Here is a 24,348-nt window from a genome sequence, read left to right on the forward strand (position 1 = left end):
AGCAAAACTGTGTAAGAACTGGTATTTTTTTCAATTTGTGCACCTAGTTTAGAAGGCTATTCATTCTGGTGCCCATTTTGATGCCGTTCCCCATCATACTACAAGTTAAAGGGGTCACTCGAGAACTATCACCTAAATCTGGAGTTCGACCCAGCATTACAGACTTTTATAGTGAGTTTCAGAACATTTTTAGCTGTCCATCTCACACAAAAGTGTTTTGGTTTACTCTTTGCTCTCATGGTGTTGTTTTCAGCCTCAGCAAGCAGCTGTTTTCAGAGAAAGAATTCTAAAAAAAAAAAACCCTGTACACTACCTGCTCAGCACCAAATGGCAGACAGGGTTAACAACTAGCTTGTGAACACAGCGGAGCTTTTAGGAGCTAAAAAGACACACCTTCACCTCAGGAGTTGGTGGAGACCAAAAAATGCTATAAAAAACTACATTAAAATTTATTATACTAATATTCATAATGTGGCCAGAATGCAACTCAAAATGACTGAGTCTTCGTAACTGCATGATGAATAGGAAGCAGTTTTCCACCATCTTTGTAATTTTAGCAAACTGTATGTCAGTATTGTGTTTACAAGTTGTTTTTGCTGCCCCCAAGTGGCCAAAAAAAAAAAAAAAAAATCAGTTTTGCAGGTTTAAATAATTTATCACAAGAAAATCCCAAACATTCTCTGCTTTCCTCTGTTTTATATAATGGTAAACTGAGTTAAAATAATGTATTTGAGTTTTGCACAAGCAATATGAAGACATCCCCTTGGATTAAAAAAAAATGATGACCATTACTCATTATTCTATACATGTTTGATAAAACAAATTATATACAAATTAAAAGTTAAGCAGCCCTAAATCTATATAAAAAGGATTCTTAAACCCATGGTTACTTTGCCACTGATTCTAACCCACCCCTAACACCTCACCTCCCCAACGGCAGGGTCCTGCTCTCCTAGTCCAACGATAATGATGCAGTCAGCCTGACGGATGCACCGCTGTGTCCACGGGGTCAGTGTGTAGTCCGTCTGGTAAAGAACTATGCGATGGATGTCTTCCTGTTGGCCCAGCCAGCTGGACAGACGGTACTCATGGACACTGAAGAGGAAAGGAGTCCATTAATGACAGGCGGCATTGTGCTGGCAGCACACAGTAGATCCATTTTTCCTGTTGTGCCAAGAAAGCATACTTGAACTGAATTTAATGAGTGATTTAGAAAGACATCAAGCCCAGAGAAAAAAATTTTTAAATAACTGGTAGTATGACAGGAAAAGCTGGTGTTGAGATATTACTGAAAATTTCAGGCAGCTGCAAAACATACCTGTCTAGAGCTGCAGCTCCAAGTCGCTGTTTGATAATATCACTGGTCAGCAAAAGAGTAGGACCTGTACGTGAAATGTTATGGCAGTTATAGTCACATGGTTTTTACAGGTGTAAACAAGTAAAATTTACAATTTAAAGACTTTTTTAATATATGTCTTCATTGCTTTTATATAGGGTTGTACAATATGGTTAAAAAATGTGATTATTTTGACAGAAGACAATTTAAAGTGAGACTGAAGTTGATGCAACTTTATAAAAGTAATGATAACTTTATAATTCAATCATGTTTTTAAGACTGGACAAAATTGTATTTAAGACATTTTAAGGCCTAAAATTCTGGTTATTGCATTTGACTTTGTAAGGACCCATGGAAACCCTGCAGTCCATTTGTCTGGTTATGCAACTTGTAAATACTCTCAGTGTAGTCTCCTTGGTCATTCTAGAAATCACATCAGATTTTTTTTTTCAAGTCAAACGAGCAGTAGAAATAGCAGGAGCAGTAGGATGGCTAGATACATGTGAACATGACGTGAAGTGAACATGTACTCACATGTGTATTTTTTTCTTACCTATTGCAATGAGTGCATGCTGCAGCTCCAGGGTGAAGGCAGTGAGAGGTACCTCTTCTGATACAGGCAGGACTGTCACAGTGGAGAGGTTGGAGGCTGGGTTCCCTGCATCCCACTTACTTCCGGGGGTGTGCAGGGCCAAACTGCGAGCTGGAGACAGGTGTACATAGTAAGTTTAGACAAAAAACAAAACAACAGTGGCACTGAGACTCCTTGGCAGCAGGGAGACGCACACACCTGTCAGAGGACCGTTGACCTGCTGGAGGATCTTCTGTCCTAGTAGGTGAATCAACCTGGTGACAACCTGAGAGGAATTTTAGAAGTGACTCTGTTAGTCATCAGACAGACACCGTGTACATTGTAATGCTTAATTTAAAGGACCAGTGTGTAGGATTTAGTAACATCTAGCGATGAGCTTGTAGATTTCACTCAGTGCACCTCAGCATCTCTTTCAAGCCGTGTAGGAAAAATTACGGTGGCTGTGAAACTCGCGAAAAATAAGAGGTCCTCTCTAGAGTCAGTGTTTGGTGGTTCAACATGATGGACTGCATGGAGAACGACCCATGCACTCTGTAAAACAACTGAAAACATGTATATTATATTCTTTTTCTGCCATGTTTTGCCAATAAATCCCTCCAAATCGTACACACTGGACCTTCAAAATTGAACTGATTGGTAAATTAATCTTGTTTTTACAGTCAAAATCAAAAGAAAAAATTTGACTACTTTTGGGACCCCTTTACCCACATTACTGTCCAGTTGATGATCAATTATTCAAATGCTCATTGGAGAGGGGTTAGATTCAGTCAGTTCCTTCCATTTTCAAAACTGGCCTTTTGGAAATCACTACACACATTTGCCCTATCCACAAAAAATGAATTGTGTCTTGACATCAGCTGGAATTGAATTTAACAATTAAGGTTCACCCTACCTGTGGGAACTTCCTCTTGATGGAGCTGAGAGCTCCCTCTGGCAACTTGGCCAGCTCAGAGTCTCGTACAGCGTGCACTGTGGTGGCTCTGTTCTGATGGGTCAGGGCTTCAACCTACAGAGGAACCAAGGACATGTCATATTGTTTACTCGGCCAGAATCTTCACTTCAATTTACAGAGACTTTACATAAACATTTGTGTATGTAACTGCAGTTCTAAAATCAGTTTTAATACAAGTCCATGACTGTTTAGCCTTGTACAGTTACTTCAAAGATTTTCAGAGTTAACTTAAAGTTAGAAAAAAAGAAAAAAAAAAAAGAAAAAGAGCTATAAATAAGGTCTCCATCTCATCACCTAAAGGTGACGTCAATGCAGGCGCTCAACGTGCCTCTGAATGTTAGCCATACTGATCTAACTTCCACTGTCACAGACTCTGCAGTGACAGCTTCTCTCTTCCAGGTAACAGTAACCATAGCATTCATCAGCCCAGGTATTATTAGAAGCATCGTGGCAGGGAACAGCCACACCAGCCAATGGGAAAGTGGGTGAAGTGTAACAAAGTGACTTTACATAGTTTATCAAAATGAACATACAGTCTGACATCAGTATCCATTTTTAGATGTTGAAGGACAACATCATAAAACGTGTGTTAACATGTTTTATATTCTTGGTAAATGCATGTATAGGAATGTGATGGATATCTTAACAGGTACTGAATATAAATTTCTTGTGTGACTGAGACAAAGTGTTTTTTTTCATGATGTAGTATTTGTATATGTAAATTATCACATTTCAGGCTTAAATATATGAGTTTAATTGTCTGAGTTTTGTTTTTCCTTTTTGGGTACAAGTACAGTACATAAAAATAATAAAGATTAAGTGTTATCTTGATTATTTTTATTTAAATTCAGTTTCAGCTGGCTTGCAGCTAATATTTAGTTCATTTTCCCCTAAAATATTCATAAGATGTACTTGGTTGTTTTTATTTTCTGGCAGTGATAGCAATCTCATGGTCATGCATACTGGCAGCCACTGTTTTGTCAGCAGTACATAATGACAGTGAATATGCTGTGAATGTGATGATTAACTACTGTTAACAAACTATTTTCCTCATGCATATTTAAATCTGCAAATGTTCCATAAATTCAGAACTGTTTATCCTGATATGCAGTCATTAATATTTATAAGGATACTAGAAGTGGGAAAAAAAGCTTAACACAGTCACACATTCGTAGTTATTCACCTACTATCTACCATCTGTCTTCCCCCTCACCATCACGGTCCTTACCACTCCAATTAGGTCACCGCGTCCGTACTCTCCTATCAGCTCCTTCTTGCCATCCTCCTTCATGATTACAGAACGCAGTCGACCACTCAGCACTATGAAAGTACTGTCAGATTTCTCTCCCTGCCTGAAAAATATACAGATAATTTTTCAATTTCAATTCACTGCTAATATGCAAATAAGCTTGTCAACAAAAAGCAAATTTAAGAACATAGTGCAGTAAAGTTAACCTTGTTTCCTGAGGGCCATTTTACATAAGATATACAAGGATATTGGTAGAATACCTGTAGACTGCTCTGCCAGCTTCCACGGCCATCCAGTCGAGGGCAAAGTCTATCTGTCGGACAAAAGACGACATCCTCCGCACGACTGTGTGAGCCACATTCAGCACGACCTTTGGCTCCACACGCATTATCCTGAGGCATAACAAAAATCAACAGAAAAAGGATGTAAAAGTCTACAGTCCACACTGCCCTACAAAGTCAAAACAGAAGGACAGTAACTACATATTTGGTCAAAACTAAATTAAGACCAGACTTTTGGACATCTTACCATAGAAATGTGTCATTTTTGTGGGGTCAAAAACAGCATCAACTTGAAGGTCACAAACTACAACGTCAAAACTCTTTCAAAACCAGTTAAAAACCCCTTGTAGTACAGTTAATATGTCTCAGATTTCTTATAATTGTGGCAACATTAAGAAGGCTACCCAAGAGGATTACTGGTACCTGTGAATATTGTGATATGGAGTTATCGTATTGCTACAGTTGGGTATGTTTTGTCACTACTGAACTTTACTACCATCTATTGGATTTTAAGATGAATGACATTTACTCTACCATTTATCTCATAAAGTTAACAAAAGTGAAAAATAATTTGTGTATCCGCGCCATGATATGGATCTGGTCCAAAATTGAATGGGTTCTTCCTTGGCTCATGCTACATCCTTTTATCAAGTATCATAAAAAATCGGGTCAGTAGATTTTCTGTAATCCTGCAGACAACCAGACAAACACAGAACCAAAAGTATAACCTCAATAGTGGAGATAAAAATTCACAAGAACTAGAAAACAAAAGTAAAAATCAAACAGCAGTGACTGCACTACTGCTAGTTAAAGATTAGTTAAATCCTCAGGATCCATTTATTAAACTAGATTCTAATAACAACAGACAAGAAAACCAAATCATCTAAATGTTTTCAGATTTTACATAAGGGCTTTGGCAAATATTAAAAATCAGCATACAATCAAAGTTTTACAATTTGCATATCCATTTTTCAGTCTGGCTAGCCTTCAAACCTCACTGTATCTTTAGTTATTGCTCTCTGTCTTTGTAAGGCAGTACTAAATAGACCACAAGTCCTAAGTCTATATTTCTACTTTGGTGGGTGTGTGCAGGTGTGTCTATGTGACTGACTCATAGAAGTGGGTTTTTGAAATGGAGAGGAAGCTGCAATCTCGCTGGGCTCGAACAGTGAATATGAGGGGCTCTCCCGTCAGGACAGCAAGTTGACCAACAAGCTCTCCGGGGTGCGTCACAAACAGACGAGTCTCTTCTTCGCGATCAATCATGCGCTGGTAAACATGGAGGAGGCCAGAAATCACAAACTGGATGCTCACCTCCTAAAGCACAGAGAAGACAGAGAGAAGAGAAGGGCACAAATAACAGCTGACAGTCTGAGGGTAAATGCCAAGATTCAGGTGTGCTGATTGGTTGTCAAATAAAAAATTACTCAAAAAATTTATTTCATGATAATTATAACAGTATTAATTCATTATTGATATGTTATAAATTTACTTCTTAAAAATTGTATGCATTTATTTAAAACAGTAGGTAAAAAGTTCAACTGCTGTTTAGGGATGTTAATGATTAATAATTGTTTGATTAATTGCTGTTAAGATTAATTGCTGTTAAGCATTTAACAGATCAAAAATGTTTGCCTCGATCTAATAGTTTGTGTGTGTTATTGTGTGACTGTCTTGTTTTTACACAGTTGGTTCAAATTCACCAAAGTCACACAATAATACAAGCAAACTAACTGATCAAAGCAATGGTAGACTGTCTGTCAGGTGAAATTACTCCTTTTGCCTAAGCAGACTGGTTAAGTGACAGAAAATGATATTAGGCTTGCATAGTGGTGGTTTAGGTGGCTAAATACATTTTGCTACTGACCATGAGCAGTACATTGCTCAGATTCCATGGTGGTACTCCTCTGTGATTCTCCAAACTGGGGGCATGTCAACTGCCATCTACTGTAGCTAATGCACTGACTATGGATAATACATACAATCCATCTTCAAATAATCCAAACTATCCCTTCAAGGTGGTCTTGTTAATGGAAGCCCCCACATAACGAGTTTCACACATAAATAACACAAGGCCCCTTCCAGTCAACCTGGTCATGCTCACCCACCCTCTACACCCCTCCATGGGTGAAAAGAGTGAAAATGGAGAAACCCCACCATTTAATCTTCGGTGTCACTATACAGAAAAGAAGTTGCTTTGTAAGTTGTTCTGACCTGGTCTCCCTGCCGAGCCACCACAGAACCAGCTTTGACTTGATGGAGGGTCACTCTGCCCTCCAGTAGACTGGGGTCCTGCAATGGAAAATAACAAAAAAATATCAAACCAAAAAATACAAGAACACTGAGCTCTCCTTATGCATCAGACCTGCCACCATACACTATCCAAAAGCAAGGATCATAAATTCCCCATTAAATGAGTCACATTGTAAAATATGCATCTAAAATTAGTATTTGTTTTTAAAAAATGATGTAACCTCTAAAATATTTAAACCAGCTGATGTTAATTTTCTGTGATCAACCTCTCACCTGCAGCTGGATAATTCCAAGCAGGTCTCTCTTAGCAGCCTGGAGGATTGTGCTGCTCTTGTTAAGGTGGATGGCATCAGACTGCCCCCCGCTGTCTGTGTAGTGAAACACTTCAGACGGTGTGTGCTGCATGGTCACACTCTTCTTCAGACTGGACTGCAAAAACAGACATAAGAAAGAGACTAATGAGAGCTGAGAGATGGTGTTGCATCTACACAGCTCAAGCTCTGATTCAGTGTAAAGAGAGAACACAGCAGGAGAGTCTTACTTTATAATTGACAGGACTGGGTGGAGCATCATCTATAGTGACTCGAGCTCGTTCACAAGCCATGTTCAGGTCATTACCTGCAGGACAAAGGAGGAGGAGGAGGATTATGAGTTTGGCTACGTGTCTGTCTCTATGTGTGTATGTCCTTGCTTTCAGATCAGTGAGTGTGATAAGTCTGTTCAGGAAATTAATACAGACATATGCCATTTGGTGAACGCTTATGTCCAAGACCCACCTGCGCAGTCGGTGGGCATCGAGATGGATCGTTGCTTCCTGGTGCTGTTTGAAGGGCTGTCCTTTACACCATCTGTTTATTGTAAGGTGAAGCGCCAGCATTGGATCAGTCTCAACACAGAGAACAATTGTACAGTATATGTGTGTGGAGACCATGTTTAGACTTGTGTGGTGTGTGTATGTGTTTGTGTGTGACCTGTCTCAGTGGGGCTCTCTGTGGTCCCAGTGGGTAACTCATCCTGGAAGTGCAAACGCCGAGTAGTCTTCCCAGAATTCACCTCTCCCATTACACTGTTTATATTGGACAAGGGCACCGCCTGACTCTCCTGTCAATTAGATCACAAAATGAATCAGTTAACAGTCCACATTTCAGTTAGCCGGGACAACCATAGCATTTTAAGTGACCATAAAATATTTTATTCATTATAGATTTGAAGCACAGCAAAATTAACACATTAAAGGGATAGTTTGGATTATTTGAAGTGGGGTTGCATAAGTGTACTGGGCCCCTTTCCCAGAGCCTTCGTAGCACTATGTGCATCGTAAGTTGTATCTTAAACATACAACTTACGACACACGTAGCGCTACGAATTTTCTGGGTTTCCCATCAGAAAATGCTGTCTAGCAGCAAGATAAAGCAGTGAAAATATTCCAAAATATCATAGGGTTGAGCAAAAACCATTTTATTGCAATTATTTTGACTGACATCGCCATGGACATTTGATTATGATTTTTTCCATTAGAAAATATATTAAATGTTTACAGTGTGATTTTTCAGGGGATCTGTAAAAAAAACAACGATATTTTCTTTAGGTTGTAGAATATGACGTGCGGGCCAGGACAGGAAATTGTTCAGCCCAAAAACTGTACATACCCTTAAACTGACATTGATTGTTTTGGTTTTTTTTGTTAAAATTATATTTTTGGGCTTTTTTGCCTTTATTACGATAGGACAGCTGAAGAGCTGACAGGAAATGGGGTGAAGAGAGGGGGTATGACAGGCGGGTGGGTGCTTCTTATTTTAGGCAGCTGAAATATGTTTTGCTGCTGACTCTGTCCACAGTAGTACGTTGCTTAGCTTCCTACACTGGTACTCCTGCTGCTTGTCCAAACTGAGGATGATGCAACAATGTACTGTCAGTAACTACTGATTCATGTTCTTCATATAACAACAATCTGTTTCAGATCTTCACTGCTTCTAGGCAAATTACAAATTTCTAAAAAAAAATAATAAAAAAGCAGTATAATATCCAGTATTGTATGTATGACTACAATAATAAAAAAAAATCAATTTAAGCCTACAGAATTTGGAAAAGTGAACAGATTTTCACATATTGTCTCCAAAAAAAGACAAAACTGAGGAGTATTTTTAGTTATGATAAAGTCACAGGCAAGCCAGGGTTAAAGGTTACTGCCCTCCCTGTTTTCTGCAGAGGGGTTGTAATCATTTTTATTCATTTTCCATGAGCCTTCTGAAGGACCGAGTTATGATACTGTGCTTAATGTTGTGTGAAATTAGCTTGTGTGAGACAGAGTGTGTATGTGCCTTTCTGTGCTTGTTTGTGTACAAATACAACCAGTGCTGCATTGGTATTCAATGAGGGCCTCTCGGCATGACTGTGTGTGTATACACACAAATATGTATGCACTAATTAATTTCCCTCCTACCGGATTGAAGAGCTCCGTTGTTAGGCCCAGATAGTTATGTAACGCCAAGAAGGTGACTCTTTGGAGGCGCACCATGATTATCTGCACACACACACACACACACACACACACACACACACACACACACACACACATAAAATCAAACACTGAGGTAAACAGAGCAGAACATATTATACATCAGATTGTAGTTACACCCAAATTAGATCAAAATGATTGTTTTATATTATAATGATGTTTTCCAGACACTGGAACACAACATGCTGTATAATTACTGATAAACAATGTGTTACCTGAATGACACGAACAAGTGTTTCTGGGTATTTCTTAAACACAGACTCAAAGGCTGATGCAGGTAAACGTAAGATAGTGGAGCGGGTTGCAGCCCGTGCCAGTACAGTCTTATATGGAGCTGGATAACCCTGTCAAAGACAAAACAGTTAGAAAAGAATTTAGCAAAGACAGAGGGGGCAAAACCTCATAAACACCTTTGACTTCAGTGCTGATAACTACCTTCTTAAAACTGTCCATGGAATAATTAATTGGACTAAGAGTATTTTTCAGTGTTTGAACTAATAAGTTAGTGTTACAATCTGTAAAATATATAAACAATAGCTATATGAGTGTGTATAAAATAAGTTTTTATATATGATGTGGACATATTCCTGGCGATCAGGAGAACCCAAAAGATAGTAGTTTAAGTTCAAGTAAAGATGTTTCACCTGAATGGAAAAACAAAATAAGAGTATTACAGCATAGAAAGTGGAAACAAAACAGAGCGTGTCGTATTGTTCTGGACCAAACACCTAAATTCAGCACTTGACACACGAGGATATAAACATAATGGAGAAACAAACTGAGCAGAACAGGAAGTACAAAAATAATTATTTCGAATTTAGAGAAGCATAAGTGGAAATACATAAAACAAAGGGGAGGAGACGGAGGACTGAGACACAAATGGATCAAAGGACAAAAGAGGAGAGAAGTTAGTCTGATGTACAGACAGAGAAGAAATAAGGAGCTCACAGTGATGATGTCCAGAATACTGAGCAGGCTGTGGACGCTGTCCCCTGGGAGCACATCTTTCACCACTGGTTCAGTACCATCCTAAAAACACAGGAAAACATGAATACAATAAAGGACCAACAGCAGAGTCTTCATTCACGGTGAAGCCACATACAGGACACTACTGCATAGGATGACATAGGATTTGTATGTATTCAAAGAAACCCACAGCAAAATACATTTAAATACAGAAAAATGTGTGAGGAGCCGTAATTCTTCCTCTGCTTCTTGTGTTCTTTAACAGCAGATTGGATTTAGATATATGTTGTTATGCTGCCCTCTTCTGTTCACATTTTTTCATGAGCCAGGTACATAGGAACGGAGGAGGACATTGAAACAGCCATTACACTGAGTTAAGTGTTCATATGTCCTTGCTTCACACTTCATTAAGATGAAATTTCACAAGCGTTAATGATCTGAGACACCATCACTGATGACATGTCCCAAATTTAACAGCATGTATCAAAAAGCCCATCACAGGTGTCATGTTTGTTAGTTATGTCTTAATATTAAACACATGTCTGCCTGTTCCTCACTCTCAGAGTCTTGCAGATACAAATTTAAAGGACCACTGTAGAAGCTTTATGGGGACTTATTGGCAGAATATGCACATGTATGAAATGTAAGGCTTGGCAGGAAAATCTGGGTCAACTGAAATTCTACCTATTCTTCAACCAAATTGATTATCTCTCCATTAACTAAATCAGCCGCAGTGGACTGAGTGACTCTGCCTAGTAGTTTAAATGGTGCTAATCAAAGCTACACAGTGTTGCCAGGCAAATTAATTCCTGCAGTTTGACCATTTCTTTTCACATGTCGCTAAATCACTGCCTTCACAGCATGTCTATCAAGCAAATATAATGAACAGACAACCCAAACACTGACTCTAGATAGGGCCTTTTGTGAGGCATTTGCAATGAGCAACTTCACTGTAAGATGCCACTAAATCCTACACACTCAAAAAAGTTTTTCTATTTGCTATTTTTGTTCATTAACAATTGATCAAATGGCTGTGTGTAATACGATAGGCGAGATACTGGAAAAATTACTACTGTAAAATAGAATGAAATTAAGATTCACTGAACATCAACATACTATCCACGTACATTCTCCTGGATGCAGAGCTCAAGTCGTCCATCCTGGACCACGTAAATGCTATCGTCATCGTCTCCTGGCCTGAACAGACCTTCCCCCTCCTGCAGCTCGATAAACACCATGTGGCGACACAGCTCTAGGAAAAGGGGCTTCTCAAAATGACCCAAGACCCTACAACAAGTTGCAGAACATACACACATTATGAAAATAAACATGAGAAACAATGGAGGAGGCTGAAGTTGTATATTTGTCTACCTGACATTCTTCAACATATACAGGACTTCTGAGGGCAGGTTTGAGCTTTGTACATCAAACTCAGTCAAGTCAGCTTCCAGCAAGGAGGGGGGAGGTTCCTTGGGCTGCAGGGTGGGAGGATCTTTACGGATCCTCAAGATTCTGTTGGCAGGCAAAATAATTTCACAAAGTAATCCACTCAACAAGGCTCAAAACAAATCTGCAGAACTGTTTCAAGGATCCATTTGCACACAGAATTTGAAAAAAATGTATAAATGTAGCGTACTTGCGAGCTATGCTTAAAACTTTGGTTCTTTTGCGTATTCGCTGTGGTTGTTTTGATACTGAGGTAGAGGTGGGAGGAGGAATGGAGGATAGTGTCTGGACCTTTGAAAAACAAACATATTCAAGATTAGAAGTTGCAAGTTTGCTTTTAGAAAAATATTTACCTATTTTATATTACTGAGATAAATTGACCTGAATGTAAATGTTTGTGACACAGAAGGGAAATACAGAAAACCTTTCTCATTATCTTCCTTCCGTAGAAGAGCACTTTATCTCGTTTTCTGAAGCGATAGTGAGGTACACCAGGCTGTTGTTCACCTTGTCAGAGAATGCAAAAACAAAATCAATATAAAGCCATGTTAAGACCATATTCTAAAGAAGACGGAGCTTAAAAGGGAAACAAACAATACAAACATGCATTATAACATCAGAATATAAGTACAAAGCTCAAGAAGAGGTTGGATGACTCACGAGAAAGCTTGAACCTCCTGTACAGAAAGAGCACCACAATCCCAATCAGTGAGACTGCGACTGCAGCTCCAATCAGCACACCGGTGAGCTAAAAGACAGACAAGAACATGGATGAGAGTAGACCATCTGGGTATTTTGCTCTTGCATCCCTTTTGGATGAAAACAACAACCTCTAATTTGACTGGCGGTCAATACAAATTCCAAGATCTTTGCCAGTTTAAACTGTCACTAAGATTCTTTTCTGATTCATGTTGATCTCCAGATACAATCAGCACAGTTCATTTACTCAGTAACACCATTGCCTAACCTTTGATCAAGGGTTTACCATAGACACACACACTGACTAGCCACGTTCAGTGCTTGCTTTCACCCAAAGAGAGGCATAGTTGTTGGACGTGATGTATGGCTGCTCTCACCAATTGCAACAACAGTTAAGGTCACATGAGAAGGCACTGCAGAGTAGCTGCCAACATTATCCTTCAAAGTCCAAAGTTGTGTCCCTGTTAAACACCACTTACTAATTCTTAGAAGGATCTGAGTATACAGAGTGCGCATACTGGAAAATAGATTTAAAAAATACAGGAAATGCTCAATGCTAGAATTATTTTGTTGTTGTTGTTGTTGTACAAATTGTGGACAGTGGTGAAACAACACCAGGGACAAATAAGTATTAAATATTTTCAAAAGCCATGGTTTGCTGGTATAAAAAAGTATGGTATTGTTTTTTGTATGCAAACTGGAAAAAGCAGCAGACTCTGAAAATTAAGTAATAAAATATACTGGAAAAAACAGTATGTCGTATGGTCTGGGGTCTTTATTTCCTTGATGTAAATGCAAGTTTGCTTGACTGATGCTAAAAACTACCATAAACAGTCTTCACTTATATGAACAGATGTAAGCTATTACAAGTAGGGATGCACAATATGGATTTTTTTTCACCTCTCATCAAGTAACATTTGTAGGGCTGCAAGTAATGACTATTTTCATCGTTGTTTAATCTGCCGATTATTTTCTTGATTAACCAATTAATTATTTGGGCCATAAAATGTCAGAAAAAGGTGAAAAATATCAATCAGTGCTTCCTGCAGCCCACCATTATGCCCTCAAATGTCTTGCTTTATCAGCAACCCAAAGATATTCAGTTTATTGCCATAGAGGACTACAGAAACCAAAAAACATTACATTTAATACGTTGAAAGCTGAAATCAGAGAATTTTCACCTTTTTTTTTATTTAAATATTCCTCAAACTGGAAAAAAAAGATGATTAAAATTGTTGGTGATTAATTTAATAGTTACTAACACTAATCAAAGGAGTGGAGGGGCCACTATACAGGGTTTTTTCCAATCAGTGGAAACTGCACAAAAAGAAGCCCAAATTACCACAACCATCACAATCAACTATTTTTACTTGTCCAGCTACACTGTAGGCAATGCAGGGCAGTGCTCCTATTAGGGATGCACCATAAATACTGGGGCATATAAATTATGAGCCTATAATGGAAAATTTATTAGAATTGATTATTCTGATATGAAATCATAGCTGATAAATCTCACAATATGATAATAACTGGTTTGACTGATTATGTCAAAGTATTTCATTCGAATTCTTAGGCAAATGCTCTTTGACATCAAAGTATATTTGTGAAATTTTTTTCACACAATTTAGAAGAAAAATAAATAAACAAGAAGTCAGAACTGTTCTTTGTTTTTGTTGTAATTATGATGTCTGTTAGATTTGGTTGGGTCAGAGCTATGCATGGTTTGAATTACAGGGGAGCTAAGGGGAGCTCAGCTCCCATGAAAACATACGTTGAGAAATTCAGGTGGATCTCTAAAATATGATGTTCCTGAAATAAATGATAGTATCACATTAGTTTTACATTCAAGATCAGATGAGATCAGATGATGATGTTGATACTTCATACCAGGCTCCGTAAAAGCCTTAAACAGCCATGTCACTTAATTTCTCTGTAGTTAAAAAAAACAACACAAATTTGCTAAACAATGTGTAATGTGCCGTATCATAAAGGTGTGTATGAAAAGAAGAAAACAATGTCTATGTCAACCTGTTGATTTTTCTGAAAAAAACATAACTGTTTTTTGATTTTGAAATAGCATTCCTTCCCCTCATATAATAAGAAGCCAACTACAGGTTATATGAGCTCATTTTTTTAATAAGAGAATGTTAATTATCTTATCGTATTAGTCATGAGAAAGGGTAAATTATCGGTATAAGCTGAAAACTAGCAATATTGTGCATCCCTACTCTCCATCCTTGTTGAAATCACAGGCTGTACATGAAATGTTTAGTCATACCATGGTGGTTTGCATCCTCTCCTCCACAAACCGTTGCAATCGCTCTTTGAATTCACTTTTGCTGTTCACCATCACCTAAAAACGTTAAGTAAGGTTAGCACAGTTTTTTTCTAACATCTATCAACTGTCCATGAAATTGTCACTGGACAAATTTAGTCGCCACTGCTAACGTAGCGTTAATGCTAGAGGAAATCGTTAGTGTGCTTACTAAACTGGTCCAGGTGCAGAATTCTCCATCAGCCTCGTCTTGGCAGTCCATCCTTTAAGACAAGAGTATTTGTGGATGACACGATTGCCAACTATCCCTAAAGCAACAGGTAAAAATTGGGTACAATCGCGACAGAGACAGTAGCAGTAACTGTTATATGCGAGGATGTTAGCTAAATTTCATGGAGGGCTCTCAAGGTGTCGGGAAAAAAAGGGAAACTGTGAAAAGAGGAAAGTGAATTTGTGATCCATCAGCATATTTCACCATTCTGCCTTGTCATCTGACTTCGTGTTAGGTAACAATTAAACGACATGCTAGAATAACAAAGCAACAAAGCAACTGGTGGCTGCGACTGATTTCAAGTTGCTGGTTAACGTTAAAAACCGTCAGGCTGAACGTTAGCTATAGCTTGAGGTTAGCTATAACAACACTAGCTAGCAGCTGGCTAACGTTACCCGTCTTGCCAATAATTATAAACTATACAAAATCAACTTTACAGCTGAGCATTATTCTAACTTTACAGGAAACACTAGGCTTACTTTTCGAGGATTTCTGGCGTGCTGTTTCACACTAGTAACATTGCCGAACAGACGAGGGACCAAAGTTAGCAAGTAGCTAACAAAGTTTTCTGTGTGCTGTCACTTGCTCAGCTCCGCCCAAGCTTGTACGTCCACCAATGGTGTTTTTGATGTCTGCTGTTGCCTTGGTACCGTTCAAAGCACTTGTCCAATAAGGAACGGAGTAGGCACATCCTAGTCTTCCTGTTTACAACGGTAAGGGAAAGCATCCATACACAAAGGTCTGCCTAAGCAGCACAACATTTTCTTACAGGGAGACAGGCGTTTAACTGTGTTAACTAAGTAACATACAAGTGGTAATAAATACATACAAAAAATGAATATAAGTACAAATCTTATATGAAAGCTGTAGGTACAATGCTGAAGTGCTTGCACTGTACTTGGTTATTTCCATTATATGACTCTATGTATGTCCGCTAATTAATAATACAACTGATTTTCACCCATAAGGACAGGACTGTAATATTAAATTTAATGTATGGCACTTCATATCACTGCTGTAATATCTAATATTACTCAAGATTTTTTTGTATGTAGTATAAATACTTATACATGTCAGGCATTGTACACATTCAAAGCAAAAGTCTACTTCTATTTTTATAGAAGACTGTGCTGCAGTGGTAACTAGAATTTAATTATTTGAGTCATTAAGTCATTTTACATTTAAATTTTGTGAAATGTGTTCATTTTAGAAAATGAATGAAAATGAATGTCAACACAGACATTACAAGCGCATGTTCATTTTTAACCAGTAACCTACAGATAAAATTGATGTAAGTTTGAATTCTCAGTCAACTAAACTTTAGATAGCAGAAGAAAAATACTGCACATCCAAAAAAGTAACTTTCATACCTCAAAATCAGGTTTTTGCGGAAAACTTCTGCAGAAGTGAAACAATCCTGCTCCTCTTCCACAGGTAGGCAGAGAGAATTCTACTGAGCATGTGCAGAATAAATGATAACACTCCAGCCTGTGTCTGATTGCAGCATTTAATTTCTCCTATTCTCAAATACTTTGATTCTACTACATTTCAGGGGAAAATGTCTTATTTTTTACTCCTCTAATGTTATTTGACAGCTGTATTAAATTTTACCGGTTACTTTGTAGATTACAATTTAAAAAACTTATGATGCATTATTATACAGTAAAATAAAACACATTACAGTATATGCAGTTGTTAAAATTAACACCATTTTGACCAGTTACAATCTGTAAATGCTTATATGTGAATACTATATTGATAATAATCCAATAAACATATAATATACAGGCTGTATGTAATAATAAAAAGACAAACAGGTAACTGCATAAGTACTTTTATTACTATTCCTTATTTACTATTTTGTTTAATATCATTCTCTTTGTTAATCAGTTAAATCTAATCTGACATATCTGACAGTGAATCATAGGACTTGAACTAAACTAATCCAAAATAAATCAACAAACCAGTTTCATTATGATGAAAACTCTCTTATCATCATCAAAAACAAATGATCATCACTGACGATCCTCCCTGATGACATCTTTTTGAAAAGTGTGAATTGAAGTGGTTGAGAAGTTTGAAGAAAAATTAACTTCTAGGCCACATAATTAATATATTTTCCTGACAGTCACATGCACATTATTTTCACATCAGTGATGCACATCATTAAAAGTTCTCCCAATATCCATACCATCAGCAGCAGTAAAATGTTTTCACATAGCCTTTAATACATATCAACATAGTTTCTGTCTTCTGTTAAATCAAATGTATGTCACAAAGTAAACATAACTGAGTCACTATTGAGATATATCTAGTAATTTATATATATAAAAAAAAATCAGAGGACAGACTGGGGAAAATGATGTAAAGGGGTGTTAACTAGTTTTTATTAAGACAAACCTTATTTCTTGTTACTTTGAAAACTTAGCAATAAAATACATTTTTATAGCTTTAAAGTGTGCTTAATCTACAGCCAATGCCATTTGTGTTTTTTTTACGTTCACACTAATCACTTTCTGGATATATAAAACAATATTTGATGTAAAGAACCAGTGTGTAGAATTTAGTGGCATCTAGCAATGAGCTCGCTGATTGCAACATGGCGATATAACATGGTGGATCCCATAAATCTTACACACTGAACCTTTAAAGGTGCATCTATATTTAAGTCAAAATGTAATTAAGAAATTGCATTCAACGTTATGTAAATGCTTCAAAACAATACATGCAGGCCTCATGAATCATAACATGAATATTCTCTCGGATTTACAGTGCTTTTCCTGGCTCTTACAGGGGCTGAATAAGAATTCCACATCAGTGCAACCACAGCATGCAATACAGTGTGTACAGCATATACAAATACAACTTTTAAGCAACTCTGAAGTAGCAGTTTGCTATTTTAAATAATACTAGAACCCAATTCATGAAAACAATGATACTTTTTATATAGAAGGCTACATGGTATTGCAAAAAAGGTTTATTATCCAGCCTCGTATTACTCAAATCGAGCATAAATCATGTACAGTTTTCAAGCGTTTTGTCACCTTTTCTGTCGTGATCTGCATTTCTCATTCTCCTTTGTTCTGATTTATGCTGCTTTATCTGGTGACATGTTTGTTCAGGTACTTCGCCACAGAGCTGTATGCAGTGAGGATCTCATCATCATTTGGGCAGGTGTAACGAAACTCATCTCGTTTGTAGACATTTTCCAGATATCGTGTCAAACCTTTCAGCTCTGCAGGGATGGCAAAGTCACGGTACTTCTTACACACCACCTGGGGCGGAAGAGGAGGTTTTAAGATTGTATTATTTGCAAAAAAGACATTAGTAGAATAACAAAAAAACCCATTAAGTCCAGGAATGAGTACTTCTGAACTCGGCTCACCTTGACAATGTTGAGCTTCGGAAGCAAGTTGCAGTCTGCCAAGGTGAGGGTGTCACCGTCCAGGTAGAGGCGTGAAGACACAGTGGCATTTGGGTTCTGGTCCAGTTCATGAGGGAGAGGCGTCTCTAGGTACATGTTCAGCTGCACCAGAGTTGAAAGAAATGTCTTCTCTAGTTCTGAAATGCAGAAACATGGAACAGGCTCTATCATGCGGCAAAATAAAGATATATAGAAATGAGTGTAAATTCAGTTTGAAATATACAACGACTGCCCTTACTGTCATTTAATGCAGGATTGGGATTCTTTATATATGCTGAGAATTTCCGGAAGATGTCTTCTCCGGCACCATTGGACTCTTTGTATCGACAGCACAATTTTGGATACCTGCCATTGGTAGAATAAAAGTGTGAGCCTTTCAGTGAAATGATGAATTGGATATTCAAAGCATTTTTAACAGCCAGCCTGTGTCTGTAAAAGTGTGATTTATGACATTCAGTCTCACTAGATGTCAGCAAACAACTACTTGCTGGGTGAAGATACAGGACTAAAGGTGTCTTGAGCAGAGTATGAAGTCACACTGTCTCTGTTTGTGTTGTAATCTGAGCCTCTGTTTATCCGGTCTGGCCGTGTGTGCTTGAACATGCATGTGAGTCCTTCCCTGCTCTCTTTCAAACAGCAACATGGCAACATGGCAGCTTGGTGAGTAGTTTTCTCATATTACAGATTAACAGAGAAATAGGTGATGCAATACCAGAATCTTGAGTCATTTTTGACCAAAAATGCCTAGTATGACAGTTTGATCTGGGTTTTGGGAGCCTCCGTTGGACATCAGACACAACTGCCGGCTGTCTGGTCACAATATTTCTCATTTACAGGTAAGTGGCACACGACAATATGTTTCTGAAAACATTTTGGGTGACGTTTAGGCAATTTAGTAACACAAATGTGAAATAGTCTGGAACCATTCAGTTCATTTTCAATGTCTATGAAAGGGGTGTTATCAACACATGCAGGCCAAAATGCCTCTGGACACAACTGACACTTCCAGACATAAGCAATTTATTAACATAATCTTGATCCACATTTAATTAGCACTGCCTAGTTTGACAGTTTGATGTAACTTTTATGAGGAGTGTTGTGTTCGGATGCTGCCCCCCCCCCCCCCCCCCCCCCCCCCCACACACACACACACACACACAACCTTATTGTGTAAACAAAGCACAGATTTGTTTTGATTGGAGATGCTGGAGGTCCACTGCAACCCCGAGTTGCAGTGAATGTTGCATACAGCACCTTTAAATGTCTCTAGGATGCAGTTTACTCACTGTGGTGGGGCTAAGGTCTCCTCCAGGAACTCCTCAATCTTGTTAGTGTCCGTTTTGACCTCCTCATTGTAGAGGAGGAAAGGAGGCTGAGAGCCTGGAGCCAAATCCTTCAGCACAACAGGTGTCCTGCAACAGTTTCATGGTTCAGCTAGAAATGGCCCAATAACTTGAAATAATGTGCAAATGCATCCCAAGAATGGGAAGATTGTACTGTAGAGAGAAAGCAGTTCCTACATGAAACTGCTCACAACAAAAATTAAATGAAAAAATAAATAACATTACAGGTAAGAGGAAAAATATGTATTTTCAATTTTGGAATGGTCCTATTAAAGTTAGGTGATAATGGAGAGCAGGTATAGTCTGATCTCAATGTTTCCTTGAGTGCTCTCGAGGTATGTCTCTAACTCTACATTATCCAAGAAACTAAATATGGTACAAGTGTACCCTTATTTTTAGGACTGGGTATTGTTTTAAAATTACAATACTATATATATATTAAAAAATTTCAAACACAAGATCAATAGCTTCATAGAAACAGAAACAAAATGTGCTCTCACCTCCTCATGTCCACGGTGGTGATTTTAAAGTTGATCCCTTTTAACCAAAGAATCATGAATAGTCTCTGACAGAAAGGACAGTTCCCCACGCTCTCAGCATCCTCACTGGCCTGACAGACAAACAGACATTACATTATTAACAAATAAGACTTAAATGTGCATAATCAGCATTTTTAATATAAACATGCCTTCTCACATAACTAAGGTATAAATATTTGGACAAACAATCAACAACAAACACAAAACTTTCTATGAAACTATTCAATTTCAGCTGGTATCCAAAAGTAACAGAAAGTAATAAAGTTACATTACATTAATATGGTGATACTTTTTAAAAGTAAACTTACCCCCCCCCCCTTCCGGTAACGTGTCTGACCAAAGCATGAATACCTTCTCAGGTATTCTTGTCAAGCCTGCTCTGCTCTGACAGACTAAACCAACCACTGAGGAATTCGAAATGGAGGGTTGAGGCTGCTTTACACGCAGTTTGAACAACCCAGTAGTTAAACAGTGTTTGGTGCCTCTGCTATATCATATATTTTCTGCTACAGCCTGATATTATTGAGTCACAGTCGTGTGGCAGCAAAGGTGTTTTTAAAGGGCAGGACACAGGTGTCCAAACTGGACAGACCTCTTTTCACTTTCTACTGTTCATCATAAGGTTTCGCACTGATACTGAGCCTAAATAACACAAGATAGATGTAGTGATATTAATCAGTCTTCATCAGTTACAACAACAAAACAAGAATTGTATCATTTCAACTGTAGTATTAACATGGAATTTATTGCAACAGAGATTTTTTTTTTTTTGAAGGGTTTAGATACTAATATTAAATCAAACACAAACACAATTTGACAAGCTGAAGCAGTATGTTTGAAAGTCCCATACAAGTTTGGGTAATTAAAAAAAGAAAGTCAATTAATTAAAAATACTGACACTTTAACACCTGAAAATTGTCTTTTTCCATCCGTTTTTTGTCAGCTTTTCTGAGATTCTGGGCCAGAGACACTAAGACTAAAACAGGAAACTACTGATTTACTTGGATATTAGAGCTGCAATGATTAGTCGCTTTAATCATTTAGTTGTGAACTATTAAATTAATCGGCAACTATTTTGATAATCAATCAATTTGAGTCATTTTTCAAGGAAAAATGTCCAACATCTCTGATTCCATATTCTCCAATGTGAATATTTTCTGGGTTCCTTTCTGTCACAGTAAACTAATATCTTTGGGTTATGGACATTTCATGACATCACCTTGAAAAAACGATCAACTTTTTTCACATCTTTATGACATTTTATGGACCAAACCATTTATCAATTTATAGAGGAAATGATCAACAGATTAATTGACAGTCAACCATTAGTTGCAGCCCTGTTAGATTTGAGTTGAAATAACTGCAAGTTTGCGTAATATTAGGTATGTTTGCAGTCACTTTAACAGAAATGATCCCTATTAAGAATGGTCAGGAATGATTACCCATATTAAGGTCATATTGATTTTTAAAATAATCGATATACACTGCATTTACACTGATTTAGCAACATCTCTATTGCGTTGTTTGTGCAAGATTTCTTAAAAATACACATTACAGTTATTGTAGGTCTTACCTTAACAAAGAGTTCAATGTTTGGGGCCTCGGCCATCTTTTCTGTCTCTCTGACCTTCCCTCTCTGTCTTGTAATATCCACCTGTCTCCTGCTGGATCCAAAAATGGTTTGTTTCTGTCACTACAAAGTCAAAGATTTAAGATTTCACACTCACACTCACACACACACACACTTGAAACTGGTTGTAAGGTGTACTACTGAAGCCTGTACTCACACTGGTGGTCAAGGTCGGGAGATACAGAAACACTGCTTTATCTTCACTCCACCTGTATTTGTTGTAATTCCAGTGATTCACCTCTCCTTCTCCTCCCTCTCTTCTCTCTCCTGTGTCTTCTTTTTTGTTCGTGTCTCACCACACCTGTCAAGCACTGAGTGGCAGCCCACACCCCCTCCGGCCTTACCAGTCAGACCAGCAAATCTGGATCTGTCTGCCCCTGTTTGCTCTCTGTCTCTTTCTGTCCACCAAAATAAGTCAGTTCAGTACAGTATACTGCAGGTGCATTATTACATTGTCACATAAGCTGCTACATCAGTGTATCTTCTGTTTCAGGTTTGTTTACCAAGTGAAGAGCATATTTTTAATAGATGAAATAGTTGATATTACACAATGATCCAATTAAACACAAAGGATATGTACAACACAGTTGATAATACAACACAACTAATTTTATTTCTTCTCCACTCCTCTGATTTCTGCAAGATTTTTGGAAATTGGCTGCAGAAATTTCCTCCCATTGAGTCCCAAGAACATTTATCAGGTTGGGGGAAATAAGGCCTGGCCCCCACTCGGCACTGCAGGTCGTATCAGAGGCAGTTGGAATGGGGTTGAGGTCAGTGCTCTGTGTAGGCCAGTCAGTTTCTTCCACACATCCTCTGAAAAGCATTTCTTTGTGGGCCGTACTTTGTGCGTGGAGGAATTGTCATGTTGAAGCAGATTTCTCCAAACTGTTGCCACAAAGTTGGAATGACACATTTTCACACTGTGTAACGTATCATTAAGATTTTTCTTAATTGGAACTAAGAGACCAAACAATGAAACACAGCCCCAGAAACAGGGGTGCACAAAAATATGTCCACATACATTTGACAGTGTAGTGTATTTTGTTTTCATGTCAAAAACATGTAGAGAGTTGACCCTTCCTAAGCCCTGCCCCTTTTGGCTCTGTGCTTCCATAACAGCTGAGCATGCTTGGTACCCAGCAGAACCTCTTTCAACTTTGTCTTTACTTGTTTCTAGATGTGCTAGGCTCATCTGAAGTACATTTTGTAGATGGATAAAATATGTTGCCAGGATTACCTGTAAAAGTGACTAGCTGGCTAACTACTTAGCTAAGTAGCTGTAGATTAGTTAGGTAGTTAGCTAGTGTTTGGACAATATCAATTTTTAGATGTAACATGCTTGCTAATAATTGATATAGATGTATCATATGAACCTAGACAGGGCATTGCCACTCAGCCTTGCTTCCAGTTTTTTCCCAGGGTCCACTCACAATATTGCAGTGAAAATTTCCCTTCTTGTCCCAAAAGCATTTTCCCCATTAGAGAAGAGATATCTTTCAAACTGTTGACAGGACACCCTGAACTGCAAACAAGGTCAATTATAACGCTTTATTGTCTGAATTGTTGATTGATGGAGGTTTTAAATTTGTAAAACTTTCTCAGAGCTGAGAAAACCCATTTTTAAAACCTGTGACATTATGTAAAACAGTATGTAACAACTGTTGTAGATGAGCTAGCAGGAAGGGGCAGGACTTATGAATGGTCACAGTAGACCTTTTTCATGGCAGCCGTACTGATATGTGTAAATACAGGTCTTACCATACCAGAGTCACATTCATCTCTCTCTCTCTCTCTCTCTCTCTCTCTCTCTCTCTCTCTCTCTCTCTCTCTCTCTCTCTCTCTCTCTCTCTCTCTCGTCAGCGGTGTTTTCTGTATTTTATCCCTGTCTTCCTCTTACTTTGATGTGTTTGTTTTGTGCTCATCTGGCCAGCCAACTTTTAGTTGCTGATCAGCATTCATGACAGGAAGGAGCAGGACTTATGAATGGTCACAATAGACCTTTTTCATGGCAGCCGTACTGATATGAGGTAGTGTAAATACAGGTCTTACCATACCAGATTCACATTCATCTCTCTCTCTCTCTCTCTGGGTTGTCAGCAGTGTTTTCTGTATTTTGGTATGTCTTGTTCCCTGTCTTCCTCTTAGTTGGATGTGTTTGTTTTGCGTTCATCTGGCCAGCCAACTTTTAGTTGCTGATCAGCATTCATGACTGGCAGAGAATGCTGTCATGTAGCAGGTATTCACTGAGGTTTCACTGAACTTTCTGTGAATGTTCAGAGGAGGGAGAAACATCGCCCCCAAAAGCAGGTTGTCATAAAGAGAAACAAGGTTTGCAAGCAGAGAGGAGGGAGATAAAGATCCCGAAACAGAAAGACACAAATGAGTGGAGCCACACAACAATGTATTTGTATAGGTGAGGGTGCAAAAGGGAGGAAATCATGAGGGTGTGATTGTCAATCTATGACTCTGTGCTGTGGAATCAAAATAATAAAATAAAATATGCCTGTGGTTTTCCTGCTTTCACATATCAAAATGCTGTCAGTACAAAAAAAAAAAATAACTTGACAGAGA

At 38.2% G+C, this 24,348-nt stretch overlaps 2 protein-coding genes across 3 annotated transcripts in view; both read right to left on the bottom strand.

Annotated features, from left to right (window-relative positions):
• pnpla7a (patatin-like phospholipase domain containing 7a) overlaps nt 1–15,440 on the bottom strand; it is a 28,917-nt gene extending 13,477 nt beyond the window's left edge. Inside the window, exons 1-24 of the mRNA XM_084746015.1 lie at nt 15,318–15,440; nt 14,779–14,830; nt 14,571–14,645; nt 12,254–12,341; nt 12,018–12,100; nt 11,784–11,884; nt 11,519–11,659; nt 11,275–11,434; nt 10,130–10,210; nt 9,397–9,525; nt 9,107–9,187; nt 7,635–7,764; nt 7,440–7,511; nt 7,205–7,281; nt 6,937–7,092; nt 6,625–6,702; nt 5,522–5,727; nt 4,390–4,521; nt 4,109–4,232; nt 2,821–2,934; nt 2,127–2,193; nt 1,890–2,039; nt 1,319–1,382; nt 927–1,095 (exon numbers count right to left, since the gene is read on the bottom strand). Coding sequence (XP_084602141.1) covers nt 927–1,095; nt 1,319–1,382; nt 1,890–2,039; nt 2,127–2,193; nt 2,821–2,934; nt 4,109–4,232; nt 4,390–4,521; nt 5,522–5,727; nt 6,625–6,702; nt 6,937–7,092; nt 7,205–7,281; nt 7,440–7,511; nt 7,635–7,764; nt 9,107–9,187; nt 9,397–9,525; nt 10,130–10,210; nt 11,275–11,434; nt 11,519–11,659; nt 11,784–11,884; nt 12,018–12,100; nt 12,254–12,341; nt 14,571–14,645; nt 14,779–14,829 — 2,529 coding nt within the window. The 5' untranslated portion in view covers nt 14,830; nt 15,318–15,440. The remainder of the gene's footprint in view (nt 1–926; nt 1,096–1,318; nt 1,383–1,889; nt 2,040–2,126; nt 2,194–2,820; nt 2,935–4,108; nt 4,233–4,389; nt 4,522–5,521; nt 5,728–6,624; nt 6,703–6,936; nt 7,093–7,204; nt 7,282–7,439; nt 7,512–7,634; nt 7,765–9,106; nt 9,188–9,396; nt 9,526–10,129; nt 10,211–11,274; nt 11,435–11,518; nt 11,660–11,783; nt 11,885–12,017; nt 12,101–12,253; nt 12,342–14,570; nt 14,646–14,778; nt 14,831–15,317) is intronic.
• A 2,145-nt stretch (nt 15,441–17,585) lies between these two features.
• On the bottom strand, nt 17,586–22,084 carry clic3 (CLIC family member 3). 2 transcript variants are annotated; one of them, XM_084746206.1, is made up of 7 exons: nt 21,932–22,084; nt 21,718–21,837; nt 20,106–20,215; nt 19,549–19,674; nt 18,501–18,607; nt 18,224–18,399; nt 17,586–18,113 (listed from the first exon to the last, which is right to left on the bottom strand). In XM_084746206.1, the coding sequence occupies exons 2-7, from the start codon at nt 21,751–21,753 to the stop codon at nt 17,937–17,939; spliced, it is 732 nt and encodes a 243-aa protein (XP_084602332.1). In that variant the 5' UTR covers nt 21,754–21,837; nt 21,932–22,084; the 3' UTR covers nt 17,586–17,936. The 2 variants fall into 2 exon arrangements, with proteins under 2 accessions (XP_084602332.1, XP_084602334.1); XM_084746208.1 differs by lacking the exons at nt 21,718–21,837; nt 21,932–22,084 and adding an exon at nt 20,496–20,514.
• Between the last annotated feature and the right edge of the window lie 2,264 nt (nt 22,085–24,348).

This window comes from Lutjanus erythropterus, chromosome 20, assembly GCF_056507025.1.
Source record: "Lutjanus erythropterus isolate fLutEry1 chromosome 20, fLutEry1.hap2, whole genome shotgun sequence".
Classification (NCBI taxonomy): Eukaryota; Metazoa; Chordata; class Actinopteri; order Lutjaniformes; family Lutjanidae; genus Lutjanus; species Lutjanus erythropterus.

Coding starts and splice junctions, on each gene's coding strand:
- clic3 (XM_084746206.1), bottom strand. CDS start 21,753: ATGGCCGAGGCCCCAAACATTGAACTCTTTGTTAAG. Junction 20,216..21,717: donor ACATTGAACTCTTTGTTAAG/GTAAGACCTACA, acceptor TTTGTCTGTCAG/GCCAGTGAGGATGCTGAGAG. Junction 18,608..19,548: donor GAGACCTTAGCCCCACCACA/GTGAGTAAACTG, acceptor TACCAATGGCAG/GTATCCAAAATTGTGCTGTC.